This window comes from Acanthaster planci, linkage group LG21 (assembly GCF_054643075.1).
Source record: "Acanthaster planci isolate LZ-2023a linkage group LG21, COTS_SCS, whole genome shotgun sequence".
In the NCBI taxonomy this organism is placed as follows: Eukaryota; Metazoa; Echinodermata; class Asteroidea; order Valvatida; family Acanthasteridae; genus Acanthaster; species Acanthaster planci.
In genome coordinates, this window is record NC_141797.1 from 10172920 (window position 1) to 10196318 (window position 23399).

Consider the following 23399-nt stretch of genomic DNA (forward strand, 5'->3'; position numbering starts at 1 on the left):
AGGAACATTCAGGTAGGAACTGAAAACCCAATCCACATGAAGACCCCGCCGGGGCCGAGATTTGCACCCGGACTGCCCCGCAGACCAAGGCGAGGAAAGAACCACTACGCCGATCTGACTCTCCTCTTATTTAATGAGCATTATAAGTAATGTAGTACAACTGTGATTCGTGCAGTCTTCTCTGAAACAGTACCACATATGTCCTTTTGCCGAGAATTTTAATTTTTTTTGCATTGATCATGTTTCCCGGCAAAAGGGCGTAAGCGCTTTTAACGTCCTTAAGCTTCTTCCAGGCACGCGACGAGTTTATTTTGATACAGTCAGTTCAATAGTCCTTTCGATTTTTCTGAACTTAGACAGAACGTGTATAAACTAGTCGATCGGCGAGGTAGCGCAGAAGAAGTAGGTCACCAGACAGTATATCTGCGGACCACCATGCGCGAACTTTCGCTGGTTGAAAAATCAAACAGTTCTTCTTCGGTAAGTAGCACCAGATTCACAGAATCCATGTATAGCCACGGGACAAGACGGAGTGACACAAAATTAATTGAAGTTCGTAGCCCTGGATCTAATAAACTCAAGAACCTGATTCCCAAAAGAGCTGATTGACATTGTTGAGACTATTGTATCAGGAAGCCTTTTCAGATCTGTACAAGTTCTGGGTACAAAGGAATTCCTGTGCGCTTCAGTTCTGCTGTGTGGCAAATCAAGTTGAGAACTATTTCCAGTGACTGTTCTACATGGTCTTGTGGAAGCATGCTTGAAAATAGACTTCGGAATAGCATATTCACTCATATGCATTTGTTTCATCAAGATCGATCTAGCAGCTTCACGACGCTGTTTTAGGGTATCCCACCCAAGGTTTGTGATCTTGTCGGTCACACTAGTCTCTCTACTAAAGTTGTTGCTGCACGTCGTTGTACTATCTCGAGCTTATTGATGTATTTAGCTTCGAGAGACTTATGTGGAAGGGAAGGCTATTTCAGCAAGTCAGACAAAAACAACAGCAGAAGCAGAATATTAGAGCTATCAATTACTTTACAAAGCATAGGAAGCGGGGTCACCCTGCGCTGGCGCTCAGGACCAGCGCACTTGACGCCTTACAACGCAAGAGGGCGGTATACCGTCTATAAATAAGTGGAAGCTCGGCGAAGGGTGGCGCTGGCGCGAGGGTGAAAGTCCGCACGGTCACTATCACGGGATACGGCATGTTTCGGGCTGGGATTTAGAAAGTTAATCCCTGCTGCATTATTTTGGTTGGCTAGGTCATCGCTCTGAGTTCATTGACAAAAGTTGCTCTGTGACGTGATTACGTAAGCTATGGCGGTTTCTTTTGAAGGAGATATTCCTGACTTGGAATCGTTGTATCGACTAGATGGGTATCTGAAGTCTCATGAACATGAAATCAAACGACGGTGAGTCCTCCCACCAGGTTCCAATTTTATTTTGGGCCTACCAAACAAGGTTAAAGTAGGCCCTAGACCTAACGTACCCAACCCATGTATTGTAACAAATTTGTAAACCGTCCATGGGCCTGAAGTTACTCAGTAGGCTACATCAATTCTGTCCTCTTCAGCAGATCATTTACTTAGGCCTATGCCTCTATGGGTAGGCCTATGCTACTCGTTCCTATCATCACCTGACCCTGCCTACCTCCATGGATTAGGCTTAATTTGACTTTATATCATCGAAGAAAATATGCATAGCCATGGTGGCAGTGGCTATGGTCACTCATGGTGGTCATTTAAGCAGGTGCATTTAGGTCCTCCACTTTCAATCATTTTGATGGAAATCAAATGTGGCATTCTTACTGGTTTTGGCAGTTGAGAACTTGCAAGACATATTAGGGGTGGGGCTTTAATTATCTTAATTTTGCAAAGTGATGTTTACACTGTCAGTTATTACCATCCCACGTCAAATTTATATTTCTCCAATCTTACAAATTTATATTGTCTACAGATACGGTTGTTTGCAGCTGCTTTTGAAAGGCATAGAGCAAGACCAAGGCGGTCTGGATTCATTCACGTCAGGCTACCAGTATTTTGGCATCAATAAACTCCCCAGCGGTGGTGTGGTATGTCGACAGTGGGCACCGGCGGCGCAGGCCGTTTATCTGAGAGGAGATTTTAGTAAGTATTCATGAACTGCTAAGACGATGGCCATTCCTGTCGGTCAAAGAGCCCCTCAGGTGGTCAGTCTTGACCGATTGATGAAGCAGCGGCTGGCTGTGAGCCAGCTCATGTGGTATGTGCCACGTGCATCAATTTCCATTTGAGATTGTGGCATCTCTGAGAAGAGCATAACATAACATGACACGAGGGATGTTTGAAAAACACGAAGTACGTATAAAATGGTTGAACAAAATTGTTTGAAATTTACAACTTGTAAACTTTGTTTTGACTTTTTGACTCAAAAGGTTTATGAATGAGAATGCATATATGTTTGTGCTTTCGGCTTTGGTTTTATCAGCGTCCGTCCTCTGGTCCAGTCTCAAATGGATGTTCAGGACCGGCCGGGCATACATTTATTCTCTTATTGTAACACCTCATCTACAGGTCTGCCTCTGAATTGTCCTAGACATTTTGCTTTGTGCAGTATTAAGGTAGTTGACATAGCTGTGTAGATACATTAATTCTAAAATTCTATTTTGTAGATGAGTGGCGAAGTTGTGAGCACGCTTTCCGGAATATTGGATTTGGAAAGTGGGAGTTTACTCTACCACCAAAAGACGACGGGTCCTGCCCAATCGCACACAACTCAATTGTAAAGGTAACTAAGCTACGTATAGATTGGCCATGTGCGGTCTCGAACACAATGCCGGGCTGTTTTTTATGATGCATTGTGGGGAAAGATTGACAGTTTGGAGTATATATGCCAATCTATTTCCCCTATGACCAACAGACGAATTCTGGTTGCTGAATTAGTATTAAAGAAGTTCCTCCTTGTCCCAGGTGTAGCATTTGTCCCAACTGTAGTTGAGACGACTATATAGTGGTACAATTGGTCTGGTGTTACTAGCACAGAGTAGCAGTGTGGGCCATAGCATATGCCAATATCATTGCATTCATATCGGCAACTCACGCTAGTAGAAACTAGGTTTTACTTGTGTCATGGACGAAATGCCAGGTTTGCATATTTTGGATGCATTCTGTCACGTGTGTGCTGTATAAACTTGGAGAAGGTCAAGAAATTTTTTCAACTGAAATTTGCCTACTGTAGAAGGGCCAGCCCTACTCCCGTTGAAATTGATGCCCTGCAGTAGTTGGGTTGGAACAGCAGGACCCTGCCATCGCGTCATCTTCACCTCCATCTTGTGTTTATTGAAACCCAGTTGCAGATTCAGACTCAGTCGGGGGACCTGGTCGATAGAATCTGCCCCTGGACGAAGTACGCAGTGCAGTGTCAAGACACCATGCTGTTTGATAGCGTGTGGTGGGATCCCCCTCAGCCATACCAATTCAAGTACCCTGCTCCCAAAGTGTCTGGTCTGTATTTTTGGTTCCCGCAATTTCAAACTTTTCTGTACAAGTTGTGCTCTCTTTGGGAACAATCGGTTCATCATTTTTACACAAAATATGAAAAACATGTTTAAAATTGATGCCTTAAGCTAGGTATTTCTGTTAAACGTCATGACCCTTTGAACATTATAGCCGTGTTTAACTTTATTCATGCCGTTGACCTCCATTGGGTTACATTGATATAAAAACGCAAAGACATTTATTGACGGGACCTGAGTGTGTTAATGCAAACAGCCGAGTAATCATTATTTTTCATAGGACTCCAAATCTACGAGGCTCACGTCGGGATTGCTTCGTGGAAGGGGGAGGTGTCAAGCTATGATAACTTCACGGACAATGTGTTGCCACGGATACAAAAGCAAGGTGTGGTCGAAGTCTAGAGAGAAGTTAAGCCCGAGAACAGAGAAAAGGAACTTTGTTTTGTCTGTCAAGTAAAAAAACAGAGAAAGATTTGTGTAATTTTTCTCCCAATGAACCTTGAAAACAAATGAAGTGCATGCCTTTCGTTGGTCTTATTTCAATGTAAATTGAACCCCAGCCTAGCCAAATAAGTCAGAAGTCACCAGAATCACTTGTAAGAACCTTCCACAAGTGCAAATCAATAGAAACTTGTGATATCCATTTTTGTTAGGATTCCAGCCTGAGCGATGCATCAATAGCAAGAGCTCAGCTTGCTCTTTCTAATCTGTACTCAAATAAAAAGACTGGGAAAAAGGACTTAGGACTCATCTTAAAGGAGCCAGTCTCATTTGACGGTGACAGTATGTGTTGTGTTTTCTTCTGATATCAACTTACTTCTGACAGTGTTGTAGTTAGGACCTCTGAAGACAATCACAAGAGCTCCAGTCTGAATTCAAGTCACAAGCTATTCAAATGAACTGCAACCAAAGCATTCCTTTGTCATTGTTCACCCTGTTACTTGTGACTCATCTTGTGTGTGATCTTGTGTCTAGTCTTTGACTGGTCTTGTGTCAGGTCTTGTGTCTGGTCTTTGACTGGTCTTGTGACTGGTGTTGTCTGGTGTTGTGACTGGTCTTGTGACTGGTCTTTGACTGGTCTTGTGACTGGTCTTGTGACTGGTGTTGTCTGGTGTTGTGACTGGTCTTGTGTCAGGTCTTGTGTCTGGTCTTTGACTGGTCTTGTGACTGGTGTTGTCTGGTGTTGTGACTGGTCTTGTGACTGGTCTTTGACTGGTCTTGTGACTGGTGTTGTGACTGGTGTTGTCTGGTGTTGTGACTGGTCTTGTGTCTGGTCTTTGACTGGTCTTGTGACTGGTGTTGTGAATAATCTTGTCATAGTCTCACTTCAAGACTGATTTCGGACCAGGTTACAATGCGGTTCAACTGATGGCTATCATGGAGCATGCCTTTTATGCCAGCTTTGGATACCAAGTAACAAGCTTCTATGCAGCCTCCAGGTAAAAAGCTAGCTCAAGTTGATCATACTTTGCTTCAGTTCAACACATATTATGAAGTCACATAACTCAAAGGAAGGGTGCAGTAATGAAACCTTTTTCTTAAATTTTTAATCCCTTGAAATTAGAAGATTGAAACTTTTTCTCAACAGAGTTAGAGCATTTCCAATTTAAATGTTGAAATGTTTCTCCCAAAACAATTATAAGCTGATGCAGCTTGATAAAATGTGAATTTAATTTAAAAAAAAAACTTACTTCATTACCATCATTTCTATCTTGAAACAGTCGCTATGGAAACCCTGATGCCCTCAAGAGGCTGGTTGACGAGGCACATCGACGCGGACTCGTAGTGTTCCTGGATGTCGTCCACAGTCACGCAGCTAAGAACGTCCTGGATGGTCTCAACCAATTTGACGGCTCCAACTCCTGTTTCTTCCATGAGGGACACCGCGGCGAGCACATGTTGTGGGATAGCCGACTATTCAATTACAGCAGGTGGATACCTGAAGTTGTAAACATTTGGCCCTGGACTTGCTCTATAGATAGAAAAACAACCAACCAAATGATAAACTAGGTTGAACTGTCAACCCAAACCCGTGCAGGTCTTAATAGATCCATTCCATTCAGTGTTTTAAAGGCCTGTATACATGGGATTATGGAGCTACACCAATCCCATGTATAAAATAATTTCTAGAATACTACAGTATTCTAGAAATTATACTTTATTATGTCTGTGCGCTTATCGCAAAATTGATTTGAATGTGTATTGTATGTGCCTTGAACAGAGGCACCCCCTCATAGGTTGAAAAGAGCCAGGTTGGTCAGGAGTGTTCAGTTTGTTAGTAGCAATGTGACTGCAACACTTGCGTTTCATAGTTGTTTGTGAACCAGTGAGGCGAAGTTCCTACCAAAGGAGCCTCTGTTCCTAGGAAAATTGCGCCCTCTTTTGGTCCAGCTCGAGGCCCGTTCACAAATTAAATTTGTTTCTTTTTGTACTAATAGTTGGGAGGTGCTTCGTTTCCTCCTGTCCAACTTGAGGTGGTGGGTGGAGGAATACCACTTTGACGGTTTCCGATTTGACGGAGTCACATCCATGATTTATCATCACCACGGCATAGGTGAGTTCCTGCAGCAAGGACAGCAAGGGATGATGTGGAGGATTCTCAGTCATGTGATCTTTGATGGTCAGCGTTTAATTGAGACAGGTGTGCATGGGAACGTGCGTGCCTTCAAAGTCTCTCTCACCATTCTGGCATACATGAAATTGCCAACAGGAAAACACAGATTGGAAAATACACACTCCTCCACGGACACGGTATGCTTCCTGAAATGCCTCTGCCCATCATGTTGCATCACTTGAAAAACCTCTATAGGCGAGTTCACCACAAGTCCCGCAGGAAATAGGATGGTGATTGACAAAGGAATGCTCATCGCACACTTCACTTGACTTGGTTTTGGCTCGCGAGTTGGATGACTTCTGACGGACTTGCTGGAATTTGTGAGGATGATTGGTTGGGTGACTACTGCAGGGGAGGAAATAATGCCATGATAGCAGAGTCAATTGCATCTGATCAAGAAATTGACACTGAGAGAATCTGAATGGGCAGATTCATAAATGGAAGGAGTCTTTTATGACCTAAATTTGAGTAAAATCTGGTACTCTGAGGTTTTAAATTCACTTCAACATAATTTGAATCGTCCACACAAAAGACATTATTGCTATACCTCGTGATTCGGGGCAAGCTTTTGCTTAGTTACATAAGAGACGCCTTGCATCAATACACTGTTCTCAGTGGATGAGAAGAGCACAAAGGAACCAATCCATTTCAGAGATGGTGGTCGCTATGCAAAAGCTTGCCCCGAATCACGAGGTATAACAACAGTGTATTTAGTCTGGGGAATTCAAATTGTTATGTTTACTATTGAATAAGCAGTTACATAAGGTGAACAGAGAGCCTGGTTAACATGAATCTACATCTCAATCAGTGATCCCAACACTGGTTCCTGCCATCCATTAGGTGGGTTCTAGAGTCGGTGAACCAGTGACAGATCACTGATTGAGCTTATGATCCATGTGAAACAAACAGGCCCAAAGACAATTTGTTTATTTGGTTGCAGGAGCGGGATTCAGCGGTGGATATCATGAATACTTTGGCCTATCAACAGACACGGAAGCTCTGACTTACCTGACGTTAGCCAATCACATGTTACATACCTTTTACCCAGACATCGTCACCATCGCAGAGGTACATCCTGAGGCGGGCAAACTAGTTCTTCAAATTACTCAGCTCATCTGTGTTTGGAATCAAAATCAGCAATAATCAGATCGGAGTGCAATACTTGTTAGCAAAGTGCTTGGTTAATTCATGTAGGAAGTTGGTTTCACCGGTCTGTCAGAGCCACTCTCTTTATACAGAAAAACTGAGGAAAATCTGCTATGGTTGATTTTCACAGTACCAATACGTCTCACTGCCTGAGTTGTCTTACCTCTGCCTGTCCCACACACTTTGCAGAACATGAGCAAAATTACAAGTTGTTTTTGCTGCCAAAAGATCAAAGGAAACGGAGAAACAGAACCTGGAAAACAAAAGTATACAAAGTGAATTTTTCTCTGAAGTTTCATGAAGGAAATGAGTGCTAATCCAACTCTTTTCCTGAACTGCCGAATGTTAAGCCCGGGTAACAATAACTTATTATTGACCTCTTGTTTTTTGAAGGACGTTTCTGGGATGCCTGCCTTGTGTCGGCCCGTCAGCGAAGGGGGTAATGGCTTTGACTACCGGCTGGCTATGGCTATTCCTGACAAGTGGATTAAGGTAACTTAAGGCATCGTAGTGACAATAGTGACAGTGTAGTGACAGTGTATCCACTGTTGACTGCTGGATCAAACAGCGGGAATGCGAGAGCTTGAAAATATGTCCAGGAAAGCTAAAACATACCTTGTTGAAGCCTAAAATTAGCCCAATATTTTTAATGAAAATGCACCTAATTAGGGTTTTGTCTGAAAACTGCCTGCAAAAGAACACACAGCAATGCTTGACCTGTTGCATTTTGTCACGTTCAATTGGGCCAGAATAAATAATGTCATCTTTTTAACGTAAGTGCTTTGTGCATCTGATCTTTGGACTCAATCTTGGAACAGTTACTGAAGGAGCAGAAAGACGAGGATTGGAACGTGGGCGACATTGTGTGGACCTTGATCAACCGTCGCCATGGGGAGAAGACAGTGGCTTATGCAGAGAGCCACGACCAGGCCCTGGTGGGCGACAAGACCTTGGCTTTCTGGCTGATGGACAAGGAGATGTACACCCACATGTCCAAGCTAACACCGCTGACCATGATCATTGACCGCGGCATCGCGCTGCATAAGATGATCCGCCTCATCACGCATGCACTAGGCGGAGAAGCCTGGCTCAATTTCATCGGTGAGCGCTTGAAATCCAAGAAAATTATTTCATAGTTGAAAAAATCATTGAGATTTCACCGAATATAACGCTGTACTTGGATACCTTAAAAACTCTATAAATTGATTCCCCTAAAGTGTGTTTTTTATACATCGTAAGGCCCATCGGGGTTTAGAAACAAACTGTTGAATCTTATCATTTTGATCACTGATAGTTTTCATTGCAAGGTTGACAGATCAAAGGTCATTGTTATATTGTATGAAAATAGACACAGATGGTTTCCAGGTGATAGAATCTGATTGCAGGTGGGGTTGGTTGATTTGACCGACGTGATACACATAAAGGGGACACAAAAGGATTGCAATCGACCAATTGTCAGGAAAACACAGTAAAGTTATTGACCCTAACCCCTTAGGGTTTATGAAAAGTCAAATTGAAATCGGAGGATTGAGGACTAATTAGGGTGAAGACTTATGTTCAATATTGTCACTTCAGCTGTTATGCCCAATGTAATGCTTATCCCTTGAAAGAGTTTCTTTTATGAAAAGAGGGCTAATCATTAATCTTCACTGATTTGAGAATAAAAATGTGTCTTTAGTTAAAATGAGAGACTCGACTATGACATTTAGTATGGCCATGTAACATAGAGGGTTTGCATAGCTGCCATCTTGCAGGCCAGTGCTTTTGTTCTACGGGGTATGCACAAAGGAGGTTTCCCTGTGGAACAAAATAACTGCCCTGCAAGATGGCTACCATGCCAAGTTTCTATTGTTTCTACTTCATTTGAAGGTACACATTGTATATTTGTTTGAAAAGAATGCTTCAAACAGATCCGTGAAAACTCTTGGTGTAGGAAATGAGTTTGGTCACCCGGAGTGGCTAGATTTCCCACGCCCGGGGAATAACAACAGTTATCATTATGCCCGGAGGCAGTGGAACACCGTTGATGACACCAACCTACGCTACGAACACCTGAACAACTTTGACCGAGCCATGAATGAATTACAACTGAAGAAGCAGTGGTTAGAAAGTCCCCAGGTAAGTGCACAACCAGTAATCCGCCTCGAGCAGAAGCACCCCCTCATGGGTTGAAAAGAGCCATGCTGGTGGGGAGTGTGGATTTTGTTGGTAGTGATGCAACTGTAAAGTGTGCATTTCAAAGTCGTTCGTAAACAAGTGAAGTTCAGTCACCACCAGACGAGCCTCTGTTGCTGGGAACATTGCGCCCTCTCCTGGTCCAGCTCAAAATGCATGCCGTTTTTAATGCAAAGGCAAGAGGGCTTCATCAGCATGGGCGTTGGCAGAAGGGAAGGGGTCAGGGCCAAGCAACAAACCAACCAATAAACAGCGGACCTCTTGGACCAGGGTCCAATCCCTTTCCTTCCTTTTTTTTGGTCCTTTTCTTTTTTCTTCATTTTTATTTTGTTTGAAACAAACAATTCCATTCTGTATTGAGCATGAGAAACTTGAATAAATGAACCGACCATTTTGGCATACTTTTTGTCCAGGCCTACGTGAGCTGCAAACATGAAGGTGACAAGTTGATCGTCTTTGAGAGAGCGGGTCTGGTATTTATCTTCAACTTCCATGTGTCTTCCAGCTTCACGGACTATCGCATCGGCACTAATGTACATGGAGAGTATCCTTTGCTATGAAGCCACGGGCAGCCCTGTGTTCAAGACTAAATGTTTAATTTACCCTTCAACTTTCTCTTTTTGTACATTTTTGTCCATTTGAAGAATTCTTGACCCGAAACGGTAATATTTGACACAGGTCATCTTATTGGCCAGGGTCCTCCTTTTTCGATTTGTCTTTCATGTTTCGTAAAGAGAGTGTTTCCTGAAATCGTTTGTGAAGGTACAAGATTGAGTTAGACTCCGACGCGGCGGAGTTTGGGGGTCATTGTAGACTGGACCACAGCACCCGGTACTTCTCCTTGCCCGTCCCATGGCATGACAGGCAACATTCCTTGCAGGTGAGGCCTGATTAAAAATGTAACATTTCCGCAGTCAAGTTTGCCTGTCTCTGAAAACAGTAAGAAACAGGTTTTGTCCTTTATTGCTGACGCTTTACCTGTGGAGGACAACTTTGTTTCTTTTTGAAAACGGAACAAGTGGCTGAGTTGAACTTTTTCCCACTGTAAGCATCGTGATTACACTGATTTCAGTAGATTTGGAAAAAATAAAGATTGCACCAGGTTGTAAGCATCACATAGTCTAGTTGATTTTGCCAAAAAAATAAAATATTAGGCATTAGGCAGAGAGGTTCTATATTTGCCTAAACAGGGAGGAAATAAGGATTGTGTTGTAGATAAGCAGTGGCATAGCCACCGGGAGGCCTGGGGGGGCGTGTCCCCTCCCCCCACAAATTCCTGGTGCCTCCACTAAAAAAAAATGAATGGAACTTGAACAAGGCTAACGAAAACTTGCCCCCAAAAACCGCGCCACTGAAAGCTGGTGCCCCCCCCACATAAGATGCTGGTGCCCCCCTAGCTACGCCACTGTCGATAAACCTGGAAGTTTTGCATGTTGGAGAGCACACCGATCAAAGCATCGGGTACACCCCAGTTATCAGAATTATACCTCTTGCAAAAGATATCTATCCACATGGTGCTACCGCAAGCCGTCTCTTTAGGATTGCTTTTTGTTTTCTTGGCAGGTGTATATACCAAGTCGTGTTGCCTTGGTTCTTGGTCTTGTAGATGACACGGCTACGTCCTGATGACACGGCTTGTGTAGCATTGCCATCATAGACAGTACAATTCCAGCGCTATAGCAACATGATGAAATCTGGCCGTTATCTGCCGTCATTTAAAATATGATCCTTGGATTTTCATTTAATGTGATTTTAAAGTCAAAAAAGTCATGGAAAGTTGCACAAATTTATCAAGCACAAGCTAGTTTTATGCTGGTTATTATATTTAAATTATTATGAATGTTGCTGCAACCTGCAGATTGGACCTGACATTTCCAGGTTTACATCAGTCAGTCAGTATGTTAGACGTTTAAAACTCCAACAGAAAGTGGAGCCTTCCAGTTGTCCAGAGAAATGTAAAAATATAAACAGATAAAAAAAATTGCAAATATATGTGAAGCCAATGAAAATTTTAAAGAATGAACCAACAGAAGCATATAGGGTATGGATTAAGGCAGAGATTAACTTTTGCCTGAAGTGAGAGACATGTTTGGGTAGTACATGGAATTGACGCCCAAGTGATTATATTTGTTGCGTGACTGTAGCAAGTCCAAAAATGACTGTGTTGGATCATTGAATATTGCACATATTTTCAAATAATTTTCTCCAACACTGACACCATGGTAAGTGATTGTTGAAAAGCTGTGGATGATAATATAGACGGAAATAAGGCTCAGAAGATGAAGAACCAATTGCAACAAAGTGTGTACTTTGATAAAGAAACCAACAGAAAAAAAACGGGTAGTTAACCTTTCAAAAGTGTTTTGTGGCAGCATTGTTGTGTAATAATGAATCCAATCTTACTGTAGATGGGAAACAAATCGCCAAGGAGGCTTTTGACAAAAGATGGAATAGCGTTTCCGTATTGAAACAATAGCTTGAGGTGTCTGAGTGAAATAAGTGAAAACTTTTGGCATATGAGGGCAAAATGTGAAGTCATTATCTCAGGTACTATGGACGTAACCAACGTACTATCCTTGACATGTTGGAGTTGACAAAGTGGAGATGTGTAGAAGTTACTCATAACTACTGCCCTGGTGTTATGCTGTTGTGTTGCTTGATAACTTGGTGCAAATGTGGGGTATCGTCCATTATTCCGAGGGGCAGTGTCCATCAGTCCAATAGTACTACAAATAGCATGCTATTACACTTTTATATTTAACAGTGTCAAAGAGAGGAATGCTTTCAAGAAGGCAACACGGTATTTTTAGTTGAATTTAAATCATTTTACTTTTTATAATTGAAAGAGCTTGATTCACAAAAAAAAAAGAATCTGAATATTGATGAGTTAATTATTTTTGAGAATTCAAGTTTGTACCTTAAAATGGACATCCATTAAAGACGCCACATACAAACTTGTTTTTGTGTGGCAGGGTTGTGACAAGATTTTGGAAGGCTTAGAAAGTTATTTTAAGGTAACAGGTTTTCCAAAATTATTTAGAGAAAATAATTTCTGAAAAAATGTCAGTCTTTGTGGGTGACGGGCTACAGTACAGGCATGTAGCTTACGTATGGAAGTTCTACAATAAAAGAAAGACAATAATGCAGACTTGCAGAGATACTTTGGTTATGAGTGAGGCATTGTTGGCTTGATGTGATGTTAGGAACAAATTGGATGGAGGTTTGAAGGATTTTGATTGGTAATATTGGAAATGCTGAAAACTTGGTATTTCTCACACATCACATTTTGCAAGCAGCTCTGAACAATGAACACAGTCAATGACGTAACCTACTCCTGTCATTTCTTCATTTGCCGTTTTATTCACGTGTTATCACACAATATTCACAATATGTACAAATTCTGATTAAAGATTAATCTGTCAAAATAGAAAATACTATGGTTTTGATACGGTAATTGTTAGGTATGAAACGCCTGTTATGTGATAACAATTGTAAGAATGGCATTTTTTTTTTAACATTTACTTCAAAGTTAGCATAAATACTTCTTTTTCAGAATTCAACTAAATCATTTTTTGGTGACTTCCTTTGGCATAGCAGGCTGGTACAGGCTACAGTTTGTCATTCAAACAGCACATTTACTCTTTGAAAAAATGCTGCCAAGGAATAAGATTGTATTTGCACTGTACGGTAAGTCAATTTTTTCGGACGAAAATAAATAAGGGCAAGTGGGTGACCCCCCAATACACCTGCTATGAAATCCCGTTAAATATCTACTCGGGATTGCAGACTTTCATCCTGTTGGTGATAAAAAAAATTCAACTTTTCAAGAAACAGGCCAATTTCAGGGCGTGCATGTTAGAAATACGGTCTGGACTACAGCTGTATCAAAACTATCTAAAGCTTATTAGGACCAACATTTTTATTGCTTTTTTGAGATATCTCTCACTAAGTACAATTACTTAATGTCCCCTTCGTGCTACATGAGGAAAAAAAAAATGAAAATGTGGGGAGGGGCATGGTTTAAATAGACAAAAACCGAGGGAACAACAAAACAGGGTAATGTTAAAAATAAGACCACAAAGTGGTCCGACACAAGTTCATTTCGTTACCTTTCTCCTTTTTTCCTGAAGGCTTTGGCCTGTAAACACTGGTCACATGGCAATGGTCTATTCCAAATATGTCTGCAAATCAAATAACACCATTCAGCCAACAGATGAGCTTCATCTCATAAGGCACACGCACCTGTGGTTTTCTCAGCTTCATTCACGTCTTACGTGTATGTTCTTCAAGACCATTAACTTTTAAGTGATACTGTACATTTAAGGAGGAAAACAGCAAACATACAGGTGTCTTTCTATGCTTGTTATACACCAGCATAGTATAACTCTTACCGCAGTTACCCAAAGATGGTTTACAATCAGTTTTAATTTCTCAGTACAGCTTCCTCCAAGTGAAGTGTACAGAAGATGTTTAAATTTAAAGTTTAGGGCCAAAAATTAATCTGTGTAAACACCTGAAAACCATGAAAGAATGATAAGAAAAAAGGCGGATCTTTGATTACAGTCGGTTATATATATTGACACAAAATAATGACAGATCACCACATCGTATGATTGTAAATCACAAAAAAGTACTATGTCATGGGTGAGATTTGATAAGTATATATACATAGTATTTGGAGCTATTTGTGGTATTTAAGCTTATGTTACTCATGACAGACCTCATTCACAGGGAAGCCATTTTGATTGTGTTCTCAGAATCTGATTCAATTTCATGTTTTAATTGTGGCATAAAAAAACGTTAAGATATGAATAATCACAAATCTTAAATTCTTCAGTGCTTTCATTTTTGTTCTCAGATGAAGAAACAAAAAAAAGTTACCCTCACTTTCAAGTCAATATGGCCAACTTGTGAACAAGGTCAACTCTGATTGGTTGGTGAATTTGCGATGCGAGATCTGCTGGGCACCAATCTGAGGCATGCCTGAGGAAAGCATGTCTTTACTTCAATTGAACCTGCCACCTCGTTCTTATCCAAATGTCTCCTGAGCAGCGTACACCAGATACAGGAAACCGTCTTCGTCCTTCTCTTGTTCGTAGATCTCGGAAACTGGCGTGGAGACACTGACCATGCTCTTGTGATTGACGAGAAGGAAGAAGGCTTGGGTGGGGCTCAGCTGCAACCTCCTCCTGTAAGAGAAATCAAAAGATGAGGAACGTAAGCCCACTGAAACATGGGTTGACCCTAAATCTGCCAGATGTGGTAAAAAACAACAGGTGTCAATTATGGGGCACTCGTTTTGCACTGGTCAATCAACGGCAGCTGAATTCACTGCCTATGTTACAGAGACTACGGGAGCTAGTCTCAATGAACAATGGATGTTGTGGAGGATGGCAAAGCTCTGTAGATTTTTGAGACCTGTCAGATCTGCAGGTAAGCCACTTTGACCAAGTGATGAGGTGTCTGGCAGGGTCTCTACCCTAACTATTACCAAGGAGGACAGGGGTTGATTTTTTCACCAACCCCAAGGAAAGAATGTTGCAATCCCATTTTAGTGGTTGTGTACCAAGTCTATTGGGGAGTCAAGCCAACTTTCTAAGTATTTGCTGTACATGCATGGAAATTTTTCTCAGTCCACGATTCATGTCTTTTGAGCAGTTCTGCAAATGTCTTATGATGAAAACAGTGGATGCAGGATGCAATATTTTTTCCAGCCTCAATACAAAAAATCATGAAAAACCGATCCCTTTGGTCTACGGTGTTAAAATGGTGTACTGTATATATTTGAAATCACAAATATTGCCGACATGGGCTAATTACCTGATTATTTTGACAAGTTCTCCCATTGTGATATGATCAGGAACAAGGAATTTGGATTTATCCAACAAGGGCAGGTTGGTTTCTCGCTCATATCGCTCAATAATCACCTGCAATTACATTAAAGAAAAAAAGAAGTCTTCTCATGTTGCATGTATGGAGCCATAGACATCAAAATCAGTTATCTTCTTGACCAGCTGATAAACAGCAAGGGGTTTAAGACAGGAAAATTACATGAAGCTCTCTTTCAATAACGCGACCTCACATTTAGGCGTATTTCAGAGTACATAATATGTTTTGCACATCAGGTTGCAAAACATGAGATACATACAACAAGCGAAGGTCATTGGTGGGGTGATCATAGTGATGTATTGTGTTCATTCACTCCGGTCCTGAGCCAAAATGTGGCCCTTGCAAGAAAGTGTCTGCTCATTTAGAATACTACCACACCGTGTGATTGATTGTTGAGCCTTTATGAAAGCATGTTAATGCTGGGCCAACCAGGGTGAATACATCTATATTCATTAGGGATCAACCAGTGTAGGTTTTAACTACCGATCCGATGTTTTAATCGGAACATCGACCGATGTCCGATCGGATCCTTTTACCGACAATAACTGAAAACCAGTGTACTTCCTTAAAATGTCAGTTTACCAGTAATAGGATTAGTTTTTGCCATCACAGTCACTGTTGAGCGTATAAATCGTGTAAATTCTGGCTGCAGTCTGTGCGTTGAGTTGTTGCGCCAAGGATCGCGTAGGTGTAATTTTCGGGGATACTTTACGTGGGTTTAACCATGGTATAACCGTTCATTTATCACACCAAATGAAAAAACCACAGTTTGTTTGTATTCATGCTCATATCAAAAATATGAGATTTGTGTTTGCCAAAACTGAGTGCAGAGTTTGCTCCTCTCTTCAATTTAACACTGGCATCGGCAAGGAAGGTCAAATTTTACTGATCCGATGTTTTGCTGATGTTGCCGAACATCAGCCCGATCCGATGTCTGATCCAATCATCCGGTGATGCCTACTTAGTACTCTCCATACTCACTGGAACTTTGTTGCTATGCTTCTCTCGAATCTCTTGGACATCTCTCTTTCTCTGTTCTGTGAAAATGCAATCAAAATGAACATCATGCTCAGATCAAACGTGATGCACATGCAGCCACAAACACTGGCAGCGGAAAAATTTTCAAAGGGGAGGGGGGAAGTGGTAAGCCTATTAGGCATCATCCATTAATAGGTTGATCCATTTTGCCCAACCCAATTATAGGACCTGCACAAAGTGGGAGGGCCACTGGCCCCCACTTCTGCCGCCAGTGGCCGTACATACTCCCAGAACTGTGGGTTCGTCGTCCGCTGCATTCCACATGATGACACAGCAGCATCATGTTCTTCACATCACATCTGTCATCAATTTAGGGACTGGCAAATTAATATGACTTGACCTAATGCCAGACAAATTCGTTATACACATGAGGACAATAAAAAATGTAAACTGTCATGTGAAGAGGTACTTCTGATCATGCTGGTAGGCCTATATTTCCATAGCCCAGGCTTAATTCACAAATTGAGGTCAGGATTCATTCTCAAGCTCATTTTGCCTTCAGACTTGATGTGTGAAAACTTGTCGTTGAACACGTTAAAAATGAGGGATAAACTATGAACATACACAAACATGGCAGAGCTCAGAAGCAGAAAAATTAAGGAGCAAAAATGGATCAGATAGGCCCACTGAGCTGAAGCCAAAGGTAGGTAGTACCCAGGTCAACTCGTACCCAGGATAACTTTTAGTTTTACTCCATACGTTAGAATAGTGCTTCAGCCGAACTGCCAAACACGCCAAACTGAACCAAAAATTATCGAACATTGCACTTTCGAACCGAACCAAACTGGTTCAGTTGGTTCAATGTTCGGGTTTAATATGGCATGACACTGGAAGTGCACGGAATGAACGCAAGAAAACGTGATAAAAAAGTGAACACAACGAGTTGTCCCGGGTACGACATGCCAGATTTGTAGGAATGAGGAAAAGACAAGACTACACAAAAAATGACAAAATGTCACATGATGATCGAAAGTTATCATTGTTCTTACCAAGTGTTCTCCTCTGTTTGAATGTTCTTGTTGGCATTTTGCCTGTGTCTAAAAGCTGAAACTATCCAATCGACAAAGCAGCATAAATCAGGAAGCACAACTACGATGAAAACTTAGAACAACTGCACGACATCCATAAACATCACTCAGGGTAAATTTTTGTTATTGTGCATAATGATGACATTACCTAAAAATAGCATTCTTGTAACGCTGCAGTGCACAGCTTCGTCCATGCGTGGATTTAGCAGTATGATACGAAATCATTGATGAGAGCGAGGTTGACACCTAGTGCGTAGTGTAAACAAGTTTCCAGTCCTTCCGCTCTCTTTTGAAAGGACTTCAGAATGTGAAGGGACTGGAACGCAAGTTTAAAATTAGGCCTTGGAATATACTCATTTCAAGGTGTTGATAAGAGCTGGAATTTATTATGAGCGCTTATTTGATGCAAAAAAAGCAACGACGGCATTCTTATTTTTTTTAACGTAACGGATATTTTTATGAATGTCTTTTCATAAGCAGATACAGGTATGTCTTGGAAGTTTGGATACAAAAAGTGATTTCCAAGGGGCCAATACAAAATATTTGACTCGAAAGGAGCCTACGGTTGTTATGGCACTTCACACTACTTGCTGCGGTGTAAGGCCAAATGAGTCTGAAGTGACTTCCGCGAAACGGGAATGTTTGAAAAACATTGAACCAGAGAGGAGAGGGAAGAACAGTTGTTGATCGATAGTTGCTCAGGATCAAGAAAGAAATTGACATGGATGCCGAAACAGGCACAACTACCCAGGTAGGCCAAGTCACTTTTGCTGTGAGCGATCAGCATGATTAGAGATCGGTCAAGGCCCCAGCTGAATAACGTGAGGAGGGCCTACCGAACGTGATGCCCGAGATCAGACCTGTTTTGTCTGATTGATAAGGTTTAAGAAAGAAATTGAAAATTTCGATTGTAGACCTCATAACTGGACCACATTTTTTCTGATGGTAAAATTTCAACTTCCAAAGATGTGATAGGCCTGACAAAAACCCCCCACCAACTTACATGACTTAGGGGGCCTAGACTAGAGCTAAGATTGGGTCGTGACTTCATGGACTTGTGTGCGTTTTTCAACAGAAAGGTCTCACGTATTGCTTGTACTAGCCTGTAATGTGTTTGGTGTCTTGTTTGTTGGTGTATGATATATCAATTCCAGGTTCAAAGAACAAGTCAGTGTGTCTGGCACCTCTACGTACATGAAGTAACCATGGTAACAAGGTCTCAAAGTAATATTTTTGTGTTTCCAGCTGATAAAACTTGAGATGGATGCAAACGGCATAAGGAAAGACTTAGACGTCACACAGATCTACCTTGCCCAACGGTAAGTTATTTAAAACCATGAGTCCAGCAAATGATCTCTAAGCCCATTCTTAATTTAAAGAAATTTATGGCCAAATGCAATCAACTCCCATATTTGCCAACCTCTTTAACCCGGAGATTCCCCTCAGGCAGAAAAACAAAATTTCAGACCTCTGGCCAAGTCCCATTGGGATGAATACATATCTCTGCCGTGTGACCATAATGGAATTAGTTTACACAGCTGGAGCCAAGGCTCGCTGGGGCCTGTCATATATCATGTCTAGCCACCAGCAGTCCTCTCTGATGTGTTCAGAGTCATTGACTGGCAGTTGAGAGAGAGGATAGCTGTGGCTTGGCAGTTGAAGAGGCTTGGTCCGTAGGGACCCCCTCTCCCTTCGAATTCAGCAGGACAGGAAATAAAAGTACCCCGGCCTTACTCTGACCTCTCTCTGCAGTTTTTTGGGGGCTAGAATACACCTATGGAGCAATTTAATGCCGTTAAACAAACGACAGACTATTTTATACAGATATGTAGAATGGCCTATCTGATGTAGACTGGCTGTCCTGTATTACAGAAGTACGCAAATGCCGTTGAAAAATGAAAGGAGAAATTTGAAGGCAAACTATCTTGAACTGAAAATAGCGGAGGTCATGTTCAAGATATTATATGCTTGTTCAAGCACAATGCCGAGTGTTTAAAATCTTCAATTTATGCTCCAGTTATTTTTTTGTTTGTTTTACAGAAATTTAGAAAAGGTTGAGAGTCTTGGATGTTACAGGCATTTGAATGAACTGTGGTTGAATGGAAATAAACTACGTCAAGTAACATGCCTGAGGGACAACTTTCAAATTTCCCATTTATATCTTCAGGTAAGGCCAGCAAAATGGTGTTTAATTGACTTATTTGGGTCTAAAACAGACATTTTTAACTGTTATAATGCCGTGGATATATGGAAGTCTTTAAAAATCGGTTCTTCTAATCCATGGTTTTTTCTCTCAGGATAATGAGCTTGTCTGCATCAGCAAAGCCATCAGTCATTTGTCCTGCCTGAAGGTTCTCATGCTACACAACAACCAGCTAACCAAACTGGGAGAAACGATTAACGAGATGAGAAACATGCAAGCTCTTCATACACTGAGTAAGGTTCCACAAAGACTTTCCAAATTTCCCATATTATTTCTTTGCTTGCTCTGTAGCTAAATTCCTTTCTAAATAAGAACCCTCATACATACATGTAGTTGGATTCATAAAAACCCTTCTGGGGTTCTAAAAGTAATTGTGAGAGTAATTTAAATGACTCTTGTAAAAACTGACAAAAGAATGTGTATAACCAATGTATTCAGATGTTCAGAAAGGCTTCGCATATGTAAGACGGGCCTCTTATAACATCTTCATTTGAAAGGGTTCCTCTAAAATTAAGACAAAGACTTAAGATAAGAAATGACCAATCTTTTATTTGACTGCATTGTACGTAACAGATCTGTATCACAACCCTCTAGCACAAGAAAAGGAATACCGACTCTATGTTATCTTCAGAGTTCCTTCTCTCGAACTGCTCGACAGGAAAGGTACAGTGTTTTTTCAAAATTGAATAAGAAATTAAAGTTGAAAGATGTAATATTGACCCGTTGGGAGAATTCTAAATCCATTTTGTCCAGGTTGCTCCATTTTTGTGGATTTTGACAGAGGTTCAGCCCAGCGAACGAGCTAAAGCATTTCGCCGCTATAAACCCGACGAGCAAAGACAGTTGGACAGTGTGGCCTTTGGACGAAGATGTAGAGTTCCATCCATACCTGTGGGTTCCAGCACGGAAATGGATCAACTTCCTGTCACGGCCCTCACGGATTCTTTCTCGGGATCAGATGATGATTCTGATCTGCCAAACAGGTAAGGACGAGACTAGACGCCATACCACTGGCTTGCCGAACTTAATTCAAGTGAGTGTGGCAATAAAGTGGCAGTTGTGCTTAACGCCAAAGTTAAATAGAGCGGTGTCATGCCACTTCTATTTGGAACGATTAGCTTGGCACACCTCTTGAGCTAAAGGCCTTGCTGTGCTGAATTCAATTCGCCGGGCCGAATCACATTAAGTGCCTTGCTATTGCCGTGTTGAACTTAAAAGAAATTTAATTGAGTTTAGCGTGGCAGTAGCATATAGCCTAGGCCTTAGTTATTCCGTCCGTCTTTGATTTACTTACACCAGAGCCTACCAACTGGAAGGAGCAAATCAGCATTGGATCATCCCGATCCGTATAATACAAACAGGCCCAATTTCCACTCAAGAAAATCCTCAAGTTAACGAATATGTCAAAGTTTGGGGAAAGTCACAAAAATTGTACAAGGTACGGTGCAGCCAGGAATCATCCAAGACAGAGGACGGATCATGACTATTTTAGCTCAAAGTTGTTGCTTTGTGTCTTTCCAATTCTCCTGCAAGCCTTTCTTAGGGAATTCTGGGCAAGTGCAGTGTGTTCAAATTTCTGCACGGCACTTGTGTGTTTTGCATTTGGCGTAAAAGTGTGTTATTTGGTTTAAACAGGATTGGAAATGGTGAATACGCTGACAACCATTTGGCAGAGGGCCCTGTGAAGAGATCAGTCATGCAGTACTCTCATTTTGATTGGTCGAAAGTACCACGGGCGGAAGAAAGAAGACTAAACAGCACCTGCAATGTGGCAGACAAGGCGCAGATTATTACAGTCCGATTTAGGTAACCTTGTCAAAGTCGTGTTGGTCACATTTTGTGGGATGAGATTGTACATGCTGCAAGAGGTGAAGAAACGTGGTGTTCAGGAATACACCAACACAAACTTGCTGTCAGAAGTTTGATTTGAAAGAAGTCTTTGGGAGTTAATTTGACACACTTAATACCTGTTGTGTTTAATTAATTAAATTTACTTTTGTTGTATCCACACAAATACGACAATGAGTGATCTCTGGTATTTTACTGAACCATGTGATGAATGCCCATATAGAATTTTGAATTCAAAGTGCTTAATGCACATACACATAGTTTTAATAGCAAATTTTTAAGTTTTTAAGATGTTGTCATGATTTTCCATACTTTGAACATTTCAAAATATTAGAAATGGAATTTCGTCATTATAAATAGACGGAGTATTAGATGTTACTTTCTATTTTGAAATGGCACTTGATTGTTTTGGAATTGCTTATATTTTAGCATTAATTGGAAAGGGATCAAGATATATTCAAATTAATCTCCATACATAATAGACTAAATTAGACATTTGAGTTGAAAAAGCACAATTTAAATAAAAGCCTTCGAAGTTTGCCAACAAAATGTTAAATCAACAAAATAATCTTTTGATTTCATACGACTTAGCTATTTTGATACCTCTTTAGACTTAAATTGAGGAACCTTCAATTGTTTTCCATTCATGGTTTTGGTGTCTGAGCCATTTGACTTTCAAATTGGACCATGGAATTATTTAAGCATACTGCCCTACATTCAGATGAACTTATGAACCCTAACTCCCAAGATATTCTTGTACAGAAACTTCCCGAATCCTCCAAAATCCTCCACTGTGCAGGAAACCAATGGCGCAGTCTTTGTACTTCAACTTCTGAGAGGTATTAAGCCCTGAGTAAAGTAACAGTGGCTGGGCTCTACCTTCCCCGATCCTGCAACATCTCGAGCACAAGATGGAGTTTTTAAAGATAAAAACCCAAGGGTTAAATACTGTGACTAAACATGTTAATAAATTACAACATAAACCAATCAAGAAGTCAATAAAAAGATGAACAGGGATTTGTGGGCAAAGGAAATATGAGCTAAGGCCACGTACTTCTGATTACTAAGTTCACAGAATCTTGGTGTTTTACTTGGTATGTGAGGTTGAGTTGTGTTAGGCGCTGTACTTTCTTGTCGGAGCATTAAGTTAGCGGCCGAATATTTAAACTTAATGTACATATTACGTAAAGTACTGTAGCTCAATAAACTAAACAAGATGAGAAGTAATTATTTCGTCAAGTTGTATTGCAAAGCACACATCTGTTTCATGTCTCCATTTTGTCACTCGTGTAAAATGTCTTGTTTTATGTTATTTTAAGGCCTTTTGTTAGTGTGAAATGCAGCAAAGGAAAGTCTTGAAATGAGTCTTGTAAGAAGGGTCAGTCTTCCATCCCGGATCGTCAACAGTTCTTGGATCCCATCGGCTGGAACAGGCATCAGAATAAGGCCAGCTGCCACCGTACTGTGAAAATGAACAAAGGAAAGCAAGGAAATTAATTCCAATCAAATGGAAAATTCTTCACCCCAGATTTACTGTCTTGCAATTTCTCGATTTGATTATTGGAACTAGAGCCTAGTTGGACCAAATTTAATGATAAAACACTATAAATGGGGTCATGTTAAAAAAAGAACTGCCCCATTACCAGTTTTCAAGTGTTTTTGCGTTAAGATTATGGTGCTGTTAATGTTGGCAAAATGGATGATCGATGACTCAGTGCCCGGGCCATGCAACACTTGGCCACCATGGCCAAAACAACAACTGGGAATGTCAAATTAACTGTGCAGACCCAGCCCGGCCCTGAGTATGAATCTTCGCCTAATTTGACTAGTAATTATACTTAGTAAAGGTCAAGTCCTACACTAAAAAACATTCATCTCTGTACATATAGCCTAAATACATGTACAGTCTGTATACCGATATCTGCAGTCTCTGCTGTGGTTAGAGTTAGTCCTTGCTGCTTT

The 23399-nt window shown here is 41.1% G+C and overlaps 3 protein-coding genes across 4 annotated transcripts; 2 read left to right on the forward strand and 1 right to left on the reverse strand.

Annotated features, from left to right (window-relative positions):
* Positions 1 to 1169: 1169 nt before the first annotated feature.
* gbe1 (1,4-alpha-glucan branching enzyme 1) lies at positions 1170 to 13370 on the forward strand. Its single transcript, XM_022238439.2, has 15 exons — positions 1170 to 1415; positions 1960 to 2129; positions 2654 to 2769; positions 3332 to 3485; positions 3777 to 3881; positions 4845 to 4935; positions 5218 to 5427; positions 5935 to 6050; positions 7051 to 7178; positions 7650 to 7748; positions 8075 to 8357; positions 9190 to 9374; positions 9845 to 9975; positions 10194 to 10311; positions 10995 to 13370. Exons 1-15 carry the CDS (start codon positions 1321 to 1323, stop codon positions 11055 to 11057), a joined length of 2064 nt encoding a protein of 687 aa, XP_022094131.2. The 5' UTR covers positions 1170 to 1320; the 3' UTR covers positions 11058 to 13370.
* Positions 12772 to 17532, reverse strand: LOC110981144 (microtubule-associated protein 1 light chain 3 alpha-like). The gene is made up of 4 exons (XM_022238440.2): positions 17348 to 17532; positions 16302 to 16357; positions 15252 to 15358; positions 12772 to 14620 (listed from the first exon to the last, which is right to left on the reverse strand). Exons 1-4 carry the CDS (start codon positions 17382 to 17384, stop codon positions 14461 to 14463), a joined length of 360 nt encoding a protein of 119 aa, XP_022094132.2. The 5' UTR covers positions 17385 to 17532; the 3' UTR covers positions 12772 to 14460.
* A 397-nt stretch (positions 17533 to 17929) lies between these two features.
* Positions 17930 to 22692, forward strand: lrrc72 (leucine rich repeat containing 72). Of its 2 annotated transcripts, none has more exons than XM_022238354.2 (7): positions 17930 to 18137; positions 18632 to 18705; positions 19427 to 19553; positions 19684 to 19822; positions 20163 to 20252; positions 20371 to 20572; positions 21225 to 22692. In XM_022238354.2, the coding sequence occupies exons 1-7, from the start codon at positions 18108 to 18110 to the stop codon at positions 21397 to 21399; spliced, it is 837 nt and encodes a 278-aa protein (XP_022094046.2). In that variant the 5' UTR covers positions 17930 to 18107; the 3' UTR covers positions 21400 to 22692. The 2 variants fall into 2 exon arrangements, with proteins under 2 accessions (XP_022094046.2, XP_086987181.1); XM_087131055.1 differs by lacking the exon at positions 17930 to 18137 and adding an exon at positions 18157 to 18207.
* The last annotated feature ends 707 nt before the right edge of the window (positions 22693 to 23399 follow it).

Coding starts and splice junctions, on each gene's coding strand:
- gbe1 (XM_022238439.2), top strand. CDS start 1,321: ATGGCGGTTTCTTTTGAAGGAGATATTCCTGACTTGGAATCGTTGTAT. Junction 2,130..2,653: donor TTATCTGAGAGGAGATTTTA/GTAAGTATTCAT, acceptor TCTATTTTGTAG/ATGAGTGGCGAAGTTGTGAG. Junction 8,358..9,189: donor AGCCTGGCTCAATTTCATCG/GTGAGCGCTTGA, acceptor CTCTTGGTGTAG/GAAATGAGTTTGGTCACCCG.
- LOC110981144 (XM_022238440.2), bottom strand. CDS start 17,384: ATGCCAACAAGAACATTCAAACAGAGGAGAACACTTG. Junction 16,358..17,347: donor CAAACAGAGGAGAACACTTG/GTAAGAACAATG, acceptor GCATTTTCACAG/AACAGAGAAAGAGAGATGTC. Junction 15,359..16,301: donor AGCATAGCAACAAAGTTCCA/GTGAGTATGGAG, acceptor ATGTAATTGCAG/GTGATTATTGAGCGATATGA.
- lrrc72 (XM_087131055.1), top strand. CDS start 18,172: ATGATTAGAGATCGGTCAAGGCCCCAGCTGAATAAC. Junction 18,208..18,631: donor CAAGGCCCCAGCTGAATAAC/GTGAGGAGGGCC, acceptor TTGTGTTTCCAG/CTGATAAAACTTGAGATGGA. Junction 18,706..19,426: donor CAGATCTACCTTGCCCAACG/GTAAGTTATTTA, acceptor TTTGTTTTACAG/AAATTTAGAAAAGGTTGAGA.